This window comes from Scyliorhinus canicula, chromosome 7 (assembly GCF_902713615.1).
Source record: "Scyliorhinus canicula chromosome 7, sScyCan1.1, whole genome shotgun sequence".
NCBI lineage: Eukaryota > Metazoa > Chordata > Chondrichthyes > Carcharhiniformes > Scyliorhinidae > Scyliorhinus > Scyliorhinus canicula.
This window is the reverse complement of record NC_052152.1, coordinates 159,800,390-159,815,667: the sequence shown is the minus strand read 5'-3', so window position 1 is coordinate 159,815,667 and position 15,278 is coordinate 159,800,390. Positions and strand designations below refer to the sequence as shown.

The following is a 15,278-nucleotide window of genomic DNA, read 5'->3' as shown; positions in this document are numbered from 1 at the left end:
TGTATTTTACATAATAATCTGCATTTTCCCTACACTTCGAACACTCAACACCATATTCAAGGTTTAAAGTTCTGTCAGGTAGCCCGTTTCCAGGCTTCAAGAAGTGCCAATGTTGAGTACACATGGGGACCTATCACAAAAAAAATCACTGAGGCTTCATTAAGCTCCCCAGGTTGATAGAGTGAGAAGTCAAGATATCACCAATCACAGAAATGAACTTTCCCAAGGCGTCAATTAAATGGGGTTTTTTTTTTTGTTGCACTAATGGGGCCTTGACTAATCCTACAAAACAAGAAGCAGAGGTCCTACCGGTGAACTTGGCTTTGCCATACATTAGCAAATCTAAAAATGCTTTGACATTGCATTGACAGTCAAATCGCAATAGGATTTTAAAATTGAATTTGAGAAATCTAGCATTAATTATGCGAATGAATGATCACCCCAATTTCCTTCTCTCCAAAAGTGGATTGTCAGATTACGTCAGAAAGCCGATCTGAATTTTGGTTGCAAAAAGTAATAATTAGGAAACTTTAAACAAATTGCTGACCTGTGGTAATACAGAAGTAGGTTTCATGTGGAGATACGTGATGAATACGATGATGTTTTCGGGGTAGAATAATATGCCAGTCCTGTAAAAAGCAGACCCATGATGGAAGTCCAAAATACGTATGAGACCATTTGTGAATCTGGTTGGTCAGTGTCACAAATAACCCAAAAGAAAAGACATAGCACTCCCAAGGATATATATCATTCATGGCCTCTGTAGAAGGAAACATTTCTTCATTAGAAGCATATGAGCTGAAAGACACTAGCCACCAATATTTTCAAAGTACATATGCATACCATACCATTATTCAACATGAATTTTGTTTTTATTAGTCGACATTTATTTTAAACAACCAGTTTAAAGATTACTTTAAATCAACATTAACCTGGTTCACCCTGGAGCTTTGGAACTACTTTCATAATAATGTTATTATTAAACAGCCTTACCCGGTCACAAAATACAGCTCTTGATCAAAAGCATGCCAATCTTTACATTTGGAAGAGCTACAATGAAATGCAAAACAAGGTACAGCTAATACCATCAGTGCAAAACCTTAACTGGAGAACTGCAAATGTGTCACCCTTTTTCAGGTTAATTAAGGAAAGCCGGCATGGATTTGTTAAGGGAAAATCATGTTTAACCGACTTTCTTGAGTGTTTTGATGAGAAAACCCAAGAAGATAGATGAGAGTTTACAGTTGATGTGGTATACATGGATTTGAAAGAGAAAATAATGCTGGGAATATGGGGAAAAGGCAAGAATGAACTGCTCCTTCAGAGGGCTAGCTCAACAGACCAAATAGCCGTCTTCGGAGTTGTCACCTTTTTATGATTCTTAATCCACAAGCCGTGTTCCAGATGGGCAAGTCACATTCTAGCCATCGTAAGAAATATATTTTACTTCCACACAAGTGGTCAAACTAAAAACTTAGTTTGATTAGATTTAGATGCAAATACAAATTTAATGCTTAGAAAACCAGACATATTTAATGTCTTAAAATTGGCTCGTTTCCACTAACCAGATTTTTCTCTAATACTTATCGACACTCCAAATTGCTCCAAAATAGGACAGTAATCAAACCAGCTAACTCAAAAGCTTTAGGCTGTAAATGTGGGGACAGAAATGCTCCTTGGCATGTAGTGCGTATTCTCCCTGAGGAAGATGCGTTATTTTATTCTGCATTCTATAATGTTGACCACTCTTCTACTCTGCCACTTATCTGGTGATGCTGCCTTATGCACTACCTTCTAACCTGCAGTCGGGTAGTCACAATATCTTCAGTAGTTGTAATCTTCAGCATACCACAAATCCTTTTTAATTCCTCACCTCTATGTTGCCCTCATTAGACCATAAGATATGGAGCACAAGTAGGCCATTCAGCCCATTGAGTTTGCTCTACCATTCAACAAAATCATGACTGATCTGATATAATCCTCAACTCCACTTTCCCACCTCATCCCCATAACCCTCGATTCCCTCACAGATCAAAACTCTGTCTCTCAGCCTTGAAAGGCTTCTATTCCATGAAACTCACTGGTTTGCTCAGGCTGAACCCTAGCTTGGTGTTTTGTTAGAGTGCAAGCTGGATTTCATCACTAAAGCTACTTTATTTTCCAACTTCTTGAACATTACCTACTCAAGTCACCACCCCACTCAAATACTTAGGTTACTGCAATGCTTCATTTACTGACTTCTCCAACTCTCCTCACTATCTACTTGCATCCCAGACAAAGATAGTCTCACCTACAAATTCCGTCACCGTCCTCCTCCACCTACGTCTCTATCTCCGCTCTCATGAAACGGGTTTTCTACCTTGTTGCTACAAGCCCAGCTTTCCATCACATCACTCCATCCAAATTCTAAGTCACATTCTAGCCACTGAGAGAAATATACTTTAGTTGCATAAAAGTGGTCAAACTAAAAACTTAAATTGATTTTGATTCAAATACAAATTTAATGCCGATAAAACCAAACATATTTCACAGCTTCAGAATATTTCTTGGTCGTAGAAAATATACAGTTGAAAAATCTAACTTTTTCAATACCAGTGTGATATTCAACAAAAGTCACCCATGGGCTGTTTGTATGTTCACCCTATTGAGCTCAATTTCAGTTTATGGACACAGTATGACGTGGATTATCTAGAGAGATTTTCACTGGGGCAGAGCTATGGCAGAAACGTCATTGAGCCTCGAGAGAAGAGGAGCCTTTTTGCTATGAGCACACATGAAAATGTGTTGTTCCCCATATCCCTCCAAGCGGATTAAACCAGGGACAAAGCATTTCACTATTCGAATATCATCTTAAATGAGCATGAGGAGCTGAAAGAGGAATGTTAACTTAAGCCTTTTAGGTAGCTGTCGAAAATGTCCATAGTAGATGCAGCTTGTTAAACCAAGATGCGGACATTTAATAACCAAATCTTAAATGTTGCTAGGTTTTCCTTTTTAAAAAGCAAATTTCTCTTGAATCTCCAAAAGATTATCCCAATAAATTTGGAAGTGACTTTATTCATTATTTCATTAATGCACCACAAAGATTCACTTTGCCTTGAAACTCCAATAACCCTGTAGGTGGTGCTCTTCAACAATTTCTCCTCTGGTGAAATGAGAGAGGTAGAAGAGTATCTTCAAAATGACATCCATTATAATTAAGTTGAACAAACATTTAATTAAATGGGATGATATCTAAAGTTGATTAATCATGTCCCAAACATTGCATTTCAAATACTAGCAAGGAACTGCGATCATGATGGATGCTCTCAATGCTGTGCAATGGGGGCAGGTAGAATTTGACATTTGTATTTTAGGGAACGAAGGGGCACTGCTTACTGGCCTCCAACTCACCAAGAACATTGGGTTTAGAGTTCAAATGTGACAGTAGTTCTTTATAATCCAATTGAAAGAAAAGATAGGAGAGTAAGTCACTTAAAAATTACGTTTTGGAAGAAAATGTAGAATGCAGTTTCCTGTTCAGAAACTGGAAAACAACATTTTAATAAAAAAAGGAATGGAGAAATTAGAAAAAGGCTCTAAGCAAATGAAAAACCTGCTTTACAGGTAAGATGTTTACCAGATTTCTATAAAAAAAGCTATTAAATCTTTCCTCCGAGTTGCACACAGGCATTAATGACTTTATAATTAATAGTCAACCTTAATTATATTTATACATCACAAGTAAAGTGCGCATGAAAAGTGTTGCATGTACAGATACTGTGACATTTACCCTGGAGATTGGAAATAGTTACGTAAAAAACCCATTACAATAGCTTGCATTGTCACGTTTAAATAGAAGATAGAATTTACAGTGCAGGAGGCCATTTGGCCCTTAGAGTCTGCATCGGCCCTTGGAAAGAGCACTCTACTTAATCCCAAACCTCCAACCTAACCTTTTTGGCCACTGAGGGCTATTTAGCATGGCCAATCCACCAACCTTCACATCTTTGGACTGTGGGAAGAAACCGGAGCATCCAGAGGAAACCCACGCAGACACAGGGAGAACGTGCAAGCTCCGCAGTCACCAAAGGCTGGAATTGAACCCGGATCCCTGGAGCTGTGAGGCATCAATGCTAACCACTGTGCCACCATGCCACCCATGTTTGCACACACACACACACCACACCGTATGGATTACATTCAAATGTTGTCCTCAGAGTTAAATAATGTATGCCAACCTGATGCAGTTCACCCCCAATTTGTTTTACTGGCAGATGGCAGGAGAACGCAGACTCCTAAGTGATATTGTTTGAAGAGTTAGAGGTAACAAAGCACTCCATTTGTTCATTCTTCGTCCACTTGCTACTTCCTTTTGTAAGCATTTACACATTTTTCTTCTGCCTTAAAAGGCAGCACGGTAGCAGTGGTTAGCACAGTTGCTTCACAGCTCCAGGGTCCCAGGTTCGATTCCTGGCTTGGGTCACTGTCTGTGCGGAGTCTGCATGTTCTCCCCATGACTGCGTGGGTTTCCTCCGGGTGCTCTGGTTTCCTCCCACATTCCAAAGATGTGCAGGTTAGGTGGAGTGGCCATGATAAATTGCCCATCGTGTCCGAAAAAAAAAGGTTATGTGGGGTTACTGGGGCACGGTGGAGGTATGGGCTGAATTAAGTTGCTCTTTCCAAGAGCCGGTGCAGACTCGATAGGCCAAATGGCTTCCTTCTGCACTGTAAATTTTATGATTCTTACTAATGGTAGATCTTACAAAAGTTGGCTTCACGCTGCAGTTTCCACCCCCATTGTTGGTCTGTAGCAACCACGATTTTGAACATGACATGGCCTGGGTTGACTCCAGCTGGAGTGTATGAGACTAGAATCAATGGGTCAAACAAATATTCCTTTCTGGTGCAAACATCTGCACTCCTCAGTGATGGGTCAAACATCTTTATTTAGTTGTGAATGGCTCATCTGCTCCCTTACCCAGTTGGGGAGCCTTTAAAACAATAAACTAATACTGATTAAACCCACACCAGTTCTTTTCACCGGTCACACTGCATTTGTAATCAATGCTTCGGATCAACATACCTGGGGATACAGAAAAAAAATTGTATGCCATGTTAGCCAGAGGAATCACAGTGAGCATACAGTTATCGCCATTTGTTTCTATGAAGTCATGCCTTGTTATAGCAGTGGGATCAATATGATGTTCTCTGAATGGCCTAATGAAAGCCTGGAAGAGAGGGAAACATAATTACAGAAAAAAAAAGTGTCAGTAGCTTATGAACATTTTTGTCACGAAAAGTGCACCTATAATCACAAGATAATATTTCCATTTTAACAGCGCTCAATTTCAATATTGCAATAAAATATGTGAACACAGTGCATAAAGATCTGGAACTGTATTCCAATCAGCGCTTCGCTTTCATCTGATAAATCAGATAGCAACACTGTAGTGGTTCAAGGAGCATCTCACCAACACCATCTCATGGGCAACTAGGGATGGGTAACTAATGCTGGCCAGGTCAGTAACGTTTACATTCCACAAACAAAAAAAACGTTCCCAAGTGCAAGAGGCCACCATTTGGCCCACAGAGTCTAAATCAACCCTCTGAAAGAGAACTCTACCCAGATATTTGGATGCATCAGTTACGATTGACAATTTACCTGCAAATTCAATAGGTAACAGAATCCAGTTTTTTCAACATCTATAAATGTGCATCAAATGTGGATAAATTTGAATATCAATACAATCTAGCATTAGCACTCATAGGCTAAGCCTTTCATTTTTGCCAAAAGTCACACAGTTAGCTTATCAACCAGATTCATAATTTCCAATTGAAAAAAGTGAAATGAAAAATGAAAATCACTTATTGTCACGAGTAGGCTTCAATGAAGTTACTGTGAAAAGCCCTAGTCGCCACATTCCGGCGCCTGTCCGGATTAGAAAGGAGAAATAGAAATAGATAAATGTGGTGCATGTGCCCAACCAGCTGCTTTTCAGACACGTGGAGGGAGCCACAGATTCTTAAAGTGGACCAAAAAGAAAGACCGCAAGCTATTTCCATCAACTACCAGAAACAACTGGTGGAGGTAACTGCTGCAGACTATAAGCTACCACCTTTCATGCAAGAAGAGAACATTATACTGAAACAGTGTAGCCAGCTAATAATGACCACACCAGTGCAAGGAAGTTTTTGTAAATGGCATGCAGACAATATATCCATGACCATATTGACAAGTAGTTGGTGATCAAGACTGGCACCACGGTAAAAACACTATTTTAATAATATCCTTAATGTCATAGACCGATGCACTTCACTGTAGATAAAAAATAAAACTAGCCATTGGTGATTCAGGAGGGAAATAACAAAGTAGACAGGTTTTAAGCTGAAAATTTTGCTGGTAATTGAGAAAACGCTGGGAAGGAGCAGATGCACAAAAGCTCAGATTTAGTGGCCTGTTAAACCTTGGCTGGGATATAGGACTGGAGAAAGTTAGAGGTACAGCTGGTCTGAGGCCATGCTCCATTTGTAATACTGGGGGAAAAAGAGAGTGTCAAGGTCAGTGAGACGGGTGATGAGTGAAACGGCCAGGATGAAGATGGAGTTTTGGACAAGTAGACTACTTAAAAACAGTTTAGGAAGCTGAGAGAGTTATTTTAAAAAGAAATCCAAGAAAAACAAAGGTAAGAATCATTAACAGAGGTAATCGGATAGCTACAAAGAAGACAAGACACGTTGCAGAACTTATTGTTTTGACAACATATAAAGTCTGAAGGCAAATTCACTGACTAGAACACTGAACTGCACGCTATCATGCTCAGCCTGAGTGAGCAGCTGAGAACGGAAGAGAGTTGGAAACAAGGGTACAGAGTCTTGAGCAAAAACCAAATACAGTTTAATTTTCCATTTCACCATGACCAGTTCAATTAGGCTTTCCATTTACTACCATCACACATGACCCAGACGTGAGGAGCTTATGGAGCATTGTGAATTCATAAGCTAGAAACACCAACCTAAGCAATTGAAGCATATGGCATTCAAGTCTGGATAACAAATTTAATATTATGACATATACTAATGAGAAATTCCAGCATACGAGGAAAGCCTGAGGTATACAGTATTACGTACCTTGCCAAGTATGGGCAGGTCAACAGAACCCCATGTGTCTGCTCCCCAATGGACTAATCCAGAAGCAAAATCAGCAGTAATCATACCTGCAACTAGATTAAAATAAAAACAATTAGAACATAAACTGCCTTCATGACTTGGATATTCAAAACATATACAAGGCTATACAAGATATGTACAGACTCACAATAAATCAATCCCAAAGCTGTATATAACTTTAGCTGCCATATTTACAGCAATGATTAGTGGGCAGTGATTAGTGGGCAGCACGGTAGCATAGTGGTTACCACAGTTGCTTCACAGCTCCAGGGTCCCAAGTTCGATTCCCGGCTTGGGTCACTGTCTGTGTGGAGTCTGCACGTTCTCCCTGTGTCTGCGTGGGTTTCCTCCGGGTGCTCCGGTTTTCTCCCACAGTCCAAAGATGTGTGGGTTAGGTGGATTGGCTATGCTAAATTGCCCTTAGTGTCCAAAAAGATTAAGGGGATGGGGTGCTTGAGTGGGGTGCTCTTTCCAATTGCCGGTGCAGACTCGATGGGCTGAATGGCCTCCTTCTGCACTGTAAATTCTATGATTAATTTAATTTAACAACTTGCATTTATATAACACCTTTAATGTAGAAAAATATTCAAAAAACAATCCTGAAGGTACTTAACAAAAGTAGTTTCCGAAACAAAGGCGATACTAGGAAGGATGGGAAGAGCTTGATTAAAGTTTAGGACATATTTCAGGGAGGGTCCTAAAACTGAGAAGGAGGAAGGTATTTGGGCGAAGGAAGTCAGGTATGTACACACCAGCACAAGTTGAAAAAAAAAAAGTGCATAGTCCTCAGGAATCGGCATGGCTGCAGAAGGTTAACGGCATAAAAGGAAGGCAATCCCACAAAAGGATTTAAACACAAGAATAGGAGAGGTGTTGTTACAGAGGTCTATACCAGTGGTTCCTAAACCTTGGGTCACAACTCCATTTCAGGTCCCAGAAGAGGATTGGAGTCATTAGCACCGAGGCCAGTAACTGTCCCTTTGCTGCGATACATTGCTTCCATTACAATGTAGGGGACTCAGGGGCTTTGGCAAATATCAGAGTCGCAGCGAGGAGGGCAGGCAGCACACATCTCCTGTATGCTTCACCCGATGCCGGTGTCTGTGTATTTCCATTTTGTACCTTGTGTTGCCCTATTATGTATTTTCTTTTTAGATCTGTTTGAGCGGCTCGCAGAAAAATACTTTTCACTGTACCTCGGTACACGTGACAATAAACAAATCCAAGATCCAAATCAAATGGGGGAAACAGAAGGGAACTCATGGCTGGAGGGTTGAAGTTGAGGGTTGAAAAGATGTGGCCTGGAAGATGCTACTGTAGAAAGTTCCAGAGTACCTTTCGGGGAAAGCTATCCAATTGCACAGGCAAAGCAGCCCCACACAAAAAAAAATGTTGATTTCACCTGCCGCAATTGTTACAGTTAAGATAAAGGGTGGGGTGGTGGAGGCAAATACACCAACAGCTATAGCTCTCTCAAACAACACTGTGAAGTGGAAAATTGTGACAATTGTAGTTGATCAGGATCAGATTGGTGGAACGCCTGAAATGCACTCTTGCATTTGCTCTTCAAATTGATGCGAACTCCGAGGGGCACTATACCTTATATTAGTTTTTATGCAGTTCATGAGGGAGAATAGTTTTCTGCTCCACCTCTCACTTCTTGACTACACAACAGCACAATGAATATCAGCATGTTAACAGAGGAACATGGAGGACAAAGAGATTGCCTGAAATTACATGGTTATGTTTTGTACGGATGGTGCTTCATCTATGACAGGCCACAAGTCAAGCCCACCTGCATTAAGTGAAGAGAGCTGCTCCATCTGTTGTTTGAGCTCTCTGCATGATTCACAGGGAACAACTGTACAAATAAAGAACGGAGCACAGAGCTAAGTGAGTATTGCTGCAGGTCATATCAATTCTAAACTACAATTAGGGAAGGCATGGCGGGTTGGTATTGTCCCTGGACTAGTAATCCAGAGTCCTAGGGTAATGGACTGGTGCCTGGGTTTGAATCTCAACAGGGCAGATGGTAAAATGTGAAATCAATGAAGGAAAAAAAATAAATCTGGAATTTAAAGTCCAATGACGACCATGAAACCATCATCAATTGTCATAAAATAAACCCCACCTGGCTCACTAATGTCCTTTAGGGATGGAACGCTGTCGTCTTTACCTGGTCTGGCTCCAGACCCACAGCAATGTGGTTGAGTCTTAAATGCTCTCAGGGACAAGCAATAAACGGTGGCCCAGTTAGCGACACCCACATTGTAGGAAAGAATAAAAAAACTAAACCTCATCAATTTTGTACTCATCTGTTTGTAAAGCTGTGTGAAGATATGGGGCCTGATCATGATTATGTTCTTGTTTCACATCACGCTGAGATCTGGCTATCAAGAGGAAGGTTACTGCAAGGTTTTTGGAATCAAAGGACCAGCTGCTTGGACTACAGGGGCTGGTTTAGCACACTGGGCTAAATTGCTGGCTTTTAAAGCAGACCAAGGCAGGCCAGCAGCACGGTTCAATTCCCGTATCAGCCTCCCCGAACAGGGGCCGGAATGTGGCGACTAGGGGCTTTTCACAGTAACTTCATTGAAGCCTACTCGTGACAATAAGCAATTTTCATTTCAAAAATGGTTGATTTAATCTTTGGCCAAAAGAAGATTTGCCTCTTTGCTCATGTTGCAAACATAATTGGGAAAATAAATGAATGGGATTCAAATATGTATGGAACAAACATTATTCAACTGAGTGGAAGAATCACAGCATCCATGGAGAGCAATATGAAGTTAACTACAACGTCATCCCTCAACTTTCCAAGTTTCTGTTTGAGAATGAAATAGAAGAATCATGGTCAATCTACCTAAACTGCACATCTTTGGACTGTGGGAGGAAAATGGAGCACCAGGAAAAAGGGAGATCATGCAAACTCCACACAGGCAGTCAGTCATCCAAGGCCGGAATTGATCCCAGGTCCTTGGCACTGAGAGACAGCAGAGCTAACTATTGTGCCACAATGGTACATAGTCACACGGTGTTGGGCATTGAAGTCCCCCACCTAGAATACATTCTGCATCCTTACTATCCTTAGTGCTGTGCTTCTTCCAATTGTTGTTCAGCATGGTGGAGTATTCATTCTCTGGCCAAAGGAAGGGTGGCAATCAGTCGGAGGTTTCCATGCCCATGTTCAGCCTGATGTCACAAGAATTTATGGGGTCTGGAGTCAATGTTGAGGATTCCCAGGGCAACTACCTCTGAATTGTATAGCACTGTGCCATCACGTCTGTCTTGCCTGTGAGATAGGATGATGGAAAAGTCTGGGATTTGGTTGAAAGCTACAATTCAAAGTGTATGAATCTACTGAGCTGTAATTTGACTAGTTGTGGGGTTGCTCTCCCAATTTTGGCTCAAGTTTCCAGATGGCAAAGATCAAGGGCTGGATTCTCCGCCCCGCCACATTTCTGCCCCGACCCGCCAGCGGGATTCTCCGTTACGCCAGCCGGTCAATGGGGTTACCCATTGTGGGGCAGCCCCACGCTGTCGGGAAACCACCGGGCTCCGGCAAAATGGAGAATCCCGCCCCAGGATTCTGTAGGGCCCAAGTGCCAAATTCAATGCTAAGTGGTCAATCCAGTTTTATTCTTTTTACATTTTTCATACTAGTTAGATACAACCATGTGGCTTGCGTAATGGCCACTTCAGAGGAAATCAAATATATTTCTGTCGCACATTGGCCAGGCTGGTCAAGGAAAACAGACTCCCTTCCTTAAAAGGACTTAGTGAAGCAGATGAGTTTTTACAACAATATGGTAGCTTCATGGTCACCGTTAGTAATACCAGCTTGTTATTACAGATTTATTAATTAATTGAAATTTAAATTCCCAAACTGGTGCAGTGGGATTTAAACACATGTTTCGGAAGCCTTGTTCAGACGTTCTTGATTATTCTAGTTTCACAAGCATCCTCAATTTTAATTGTTGCACAATTGGTGGCCGTGCTTTCAGATGCAAAGGCCCTAGGGTCAGCCAATTACCACCCCATCAGACTACTGTCAATCATCAAAATGATGAAAGGGTTCATGAACAGTGCTATTTACTCACCAATAATCTGCTCACTGCCACTCAGTTTGGGTTCAGCCAGGCTCATTAAACTCATGACCTCATTACAGCCTTGGTTCAAACATAGGTAAGGAAGTTGAACACAAGGAAGTGAGATGAGTGACTGCCCTTGACATAGAGGCAGCATTTGACAGCGTGGCATCAAGGAGACCTAGCAAAACTGAGTCAATCAGGGAGAAAAACTCCACTGGTTGGGGACATACCTAATACAAAGGAAGATGACTGATTATTGGAGATAATCTCCGTCTCATGACATTACTGCAGGATAGTGTCCTAAGCCCAACCACCTTCAGCTGTTTCATCAATGATCTCCCTTCCATCATAAGGTCAGAAGTGGGGATGTTCGCTGATGATTGCACGATGTTCAGTGCTATTCGCAACTCCTTAGATACTGAAGCAGTCCATGTCCATATGTAGCAAGAGCTGGGTAACATTTAGGTTTGAGTTGATATGGGGAAAGTTATATTCATGCCACACAAGCACCAGGCAATGACCATCTTTAACATGAGAGAATGCAACCATCTCTTCTTGATATTCAATCAGCATGCTGAGAGTTACCATTGACCAAAACCTGAACTGGACTAATCATATGGATACAATGGCTAGAAGAGGTCAGAAGCTAGGAATATTGCAGCGTGTAACTCACCTCCTAACTCTCCAAAGTCTGTCTACTACAAGACAAGTCAGGATTGTGATAGATTAATCTTCTACTTATCTGGTTGAGTGCAGCTGCAACAACCATCAAGAAGCCAGGACAAAGCAGCCCACTTTATTGGCACTCTATCTACCACCTTAACATCCAAGCCCTCCACCATGCAAAGTAGCAGCAGTGTATATCATCTGCAAGATGCACTGCAGCAACTCATCTTCAATAGCACCTTCCAAACATGTGCCTGCTATCATCTAGAACAGGCATCGTCAAACTCAGGGGCGCAACCCACGTGTGGGTTGCGGGCGGGTGTCAGGAGGGTCGTGGAGCCATCCGTTGCGGCGCTCCTGATCGTGCAAATCTGCGCGCAACAGCCGGCTTCTAATAATGCCGGCTGCAAGCACCCTTCAAAATGGCCAAGTACAGATAAAAAATATTCGGCCGCACTGCGCATGCGTGCTCGATCATCGGTGCGCATGTGAAAAACTATTCGTATGCACATCGATGATCAGGCACGCGTGCGCAGTGTGGCCGCATTTGTTTTTAATATGGTCGCAGCCTTTTTTTTTTCCCCAAGTTCGAGGGGCCAAAGGGACCATTGGGGCCAAAGGGACCCAAAACCATTTCCCTCATTTTTGTCAGCAACAAACAAGGTAAGAGAAAATGGTGGGCCGCGAAGGTCGGCTGGTTGGTAAAAATGGGTCCCCGGCAAAAAAGCAAAAAAGTGATCTAGAAGGTCAAGGGTAGCAGACACATGGAGACATCATCACACGAAAGGTTCCCTCCGTTACTCGCCACTTGGGACTTTTGGAAATATATGGCTATTCCTTCACTGTTGCTGGATCGAAATCCTAGGAACTCCCATCCTAATAGCACTATGTCTGGACCTACACACGGACTGTAGCAACTGAAGGCATAACTCATCGCCACCAGCTCATGGGGAATAAATGCTAGCCGAGCCAGCATTGCTCACATCCTGTGAAAGAGTAAAGCCTGCAAATCTATACCTACATTTTGTTCTTCCTTCAAGACACTCCTCAAAATCCATCTCTCTGACCAAGCTTTTGCTACTTGCCCGGATATTGCCTTTCCTTGTGTGGTTTGGGGTCAAATTTAGCTGTATAATGTGTCTGTGAAGCATCTTAAAACATTTTATTATGTAGAAAGGTGCCATGTTTGTTAATTTTGAACATTCATCACCCTTTGCTCAACCTAGTTTACAACAAATTAGTGTCACTCCTAATCTATATATCTCTATCAAGAAACTCTTTCTCAAAGTACCTACATCATTCCAGCAAGTGGGGAACATGCAAATGGTACTGCACAGGACATGAATCACCTCTGACAAAGTTGATTATTTTACAAGCATTACTCGTGACCAGTTAGAGGAAGTGATAATCTTGGCAGAGTTAGGTCATCAGGCATTGCTGCTAGTAAAGCTTTATTCAACTATGAAACTTTCCATTTGTTGTTTTGAAATAGAGATTTTACATTTAAGTTTTGCAACCCAGTTCAAACCTGCTGCATTATATTTGGATCAGCTTGAATGACTCGTGGGTACTACCTGCTGTTGTACATGACAAACTGAATAAATCAATTTGATAGTTCAATCCATTAAACAAGGAAATGGAATAATGCTTGGTGATCATCGTCAAGCGACCTGGATATCCTCTAGATCCAGCAGAGCACGTTTGCTCAGATTATTTCATGCATACACTTGTGTTCACTAAAGTCACAAGCTTTTCCAGAGGAAGTTTGTTGATGACACAAATGTAGGGAAGTGAAATTCTAAGTTACAGGTCACTTACAACATTATTCATGGTGGACAGAAGGTTATGTTGCTTTGCAATAGTAGTGCTATGATATACAATTCCATTAGTAAACCATTGGGAAGATCAAATTAATCACTTCCATGCTGATTCTATCTCCTTTTGCTAGTCTCAGGCTAAAATGTTCACAATAGGTGTCCTATTTGACTCCAGCATGAATTTTTAAACCCAAACCATCACTAAGATTATCAACTAAGATTACCAACTACCATCTCCAGTCTATCCATCTGCTGCTGAAACACTCATGCATATCTTTATCACCACCAGATCTGATTATTCTAATACGCTGATGGCTGACCTTCCATCCCGCACCCCCCATAAACTTTTGCTGCCCATATTGTATCCAGCACCCGGTCCACCAGCCATATGTTTCTCGGTGGTGTTCTCTTCACTGGCACCTGGATTCTCTACTCCCGTCGCTTGTCAATTTGAATTCAATAAAAATCTAGAATTAAGATAACCATGAAACCATTGGCGATTGTTGAGAAAACCCATCTGGTTCACTAATGTCCTTTAGGGAAAGAAATCTGCCGCCCTTACATGGTCTGGCCTAAATACGATTCCAGATCCACAGTGGCTGACTCTCCAACGCCCTCTGAAATTGCATAGCAAACCCCACTCAGTTGCACCAATCCACTATAAAGCCAATAAAAAGGAAAGAAGCTGCACAGACCACCTGGCATCGACCTAGGCATTGGAACTGGCAAACCAAACCATGTCAACCTTACAAAGTCCTCCTTAATAACACCTGGTGGCTTGTCCCAAAATTGGGAGAGCTGTCTTCCAGACTAGTCAAGCAACAGCCTGATAGCCATACTCACAGAATCAGAATCGTACCTTATGTCCCATGCAGACAGCACCCTTACTGTCTCACCAGCAGGATAGTCCGAGCAGAAGTGGTAGCACAGTTGCTTACAGTTGGAAAGGAGTTGCCAAGAAAGACTTCAACATAGACTCAGAATCCAGGTCAAACACGGGTCATGGAAACCTCCTGATGATTATCAAATACGGCTCCCACTCAGCTGATGAATCAGTGCTCCTCCATGTTGGAACACCACTTACAGGAAGCAGAGGGTGCCGAACATACTCTGGGTGTGGGACTTCAATGTTCATCACGAGTGACTTGGTAGTACCACCGTTAAAGGGCATAGCTGCTAGACTGGATCTGCATCAAGTGGTGAGGGAGCCAACAGGATGGAAAAACATACAAGACCACATCCTCACCAACTTGCCGACCGCAGAGGCATCTGACCATGACAGCATTGGTCGGACCGACTACCACAAAGTCCTCGTGGAGAAGAAATACTATCTTCACATTGAGGATACCCTCCATTGTGTTGCGTGGCCCTACCACCATGCTAAATAGGATAGATTTAAAACAGACCCAGCCATGAAAGACTGGGCTCACAGTGCCTCATGGTTGCCATCAGCAACGACAGAATTGTACTTAACCACAATTCATAACCTCATGGCCCACTCTATCATTACTACAAAGCCAGGGGGTCAACCCTGGTTCACCTGCAAGAGGGCAAC

At 42.1% G+C, this 15,278-nt stretch overlaps 1 protein-coding gene across 1 annotated transcript in view; it reads right to left on the bottom strand.

The window, feature by feature from the left end:
* The window catches only part of LOC119969483 (plasmanylethanolamine desaturase-like), a 34,732-nt gene that overhangs the window by 4,869 nt on the left and 14,585 nt on the right, over positions 1-15,278 (bottom strand). Inside the window, exons 3-5 of the mRNA XM_038803160.1 lie at positions 7,111-7,202; positions 5,066-5,210; positions 548-760 (exon numbers count right to left, since the gene is read on the bottom strand). Of these exons, the coding sequence (XP_038659088.1) occupies positions 548-760; positions 5,066-5,210; positions 7,111-7,202 (450 nt within the window). The remainder of the gene's footprint in view (positions 1-547; positions 761-5,065; positions 5,211-7,110; positions 7,203-15,278) is intronic.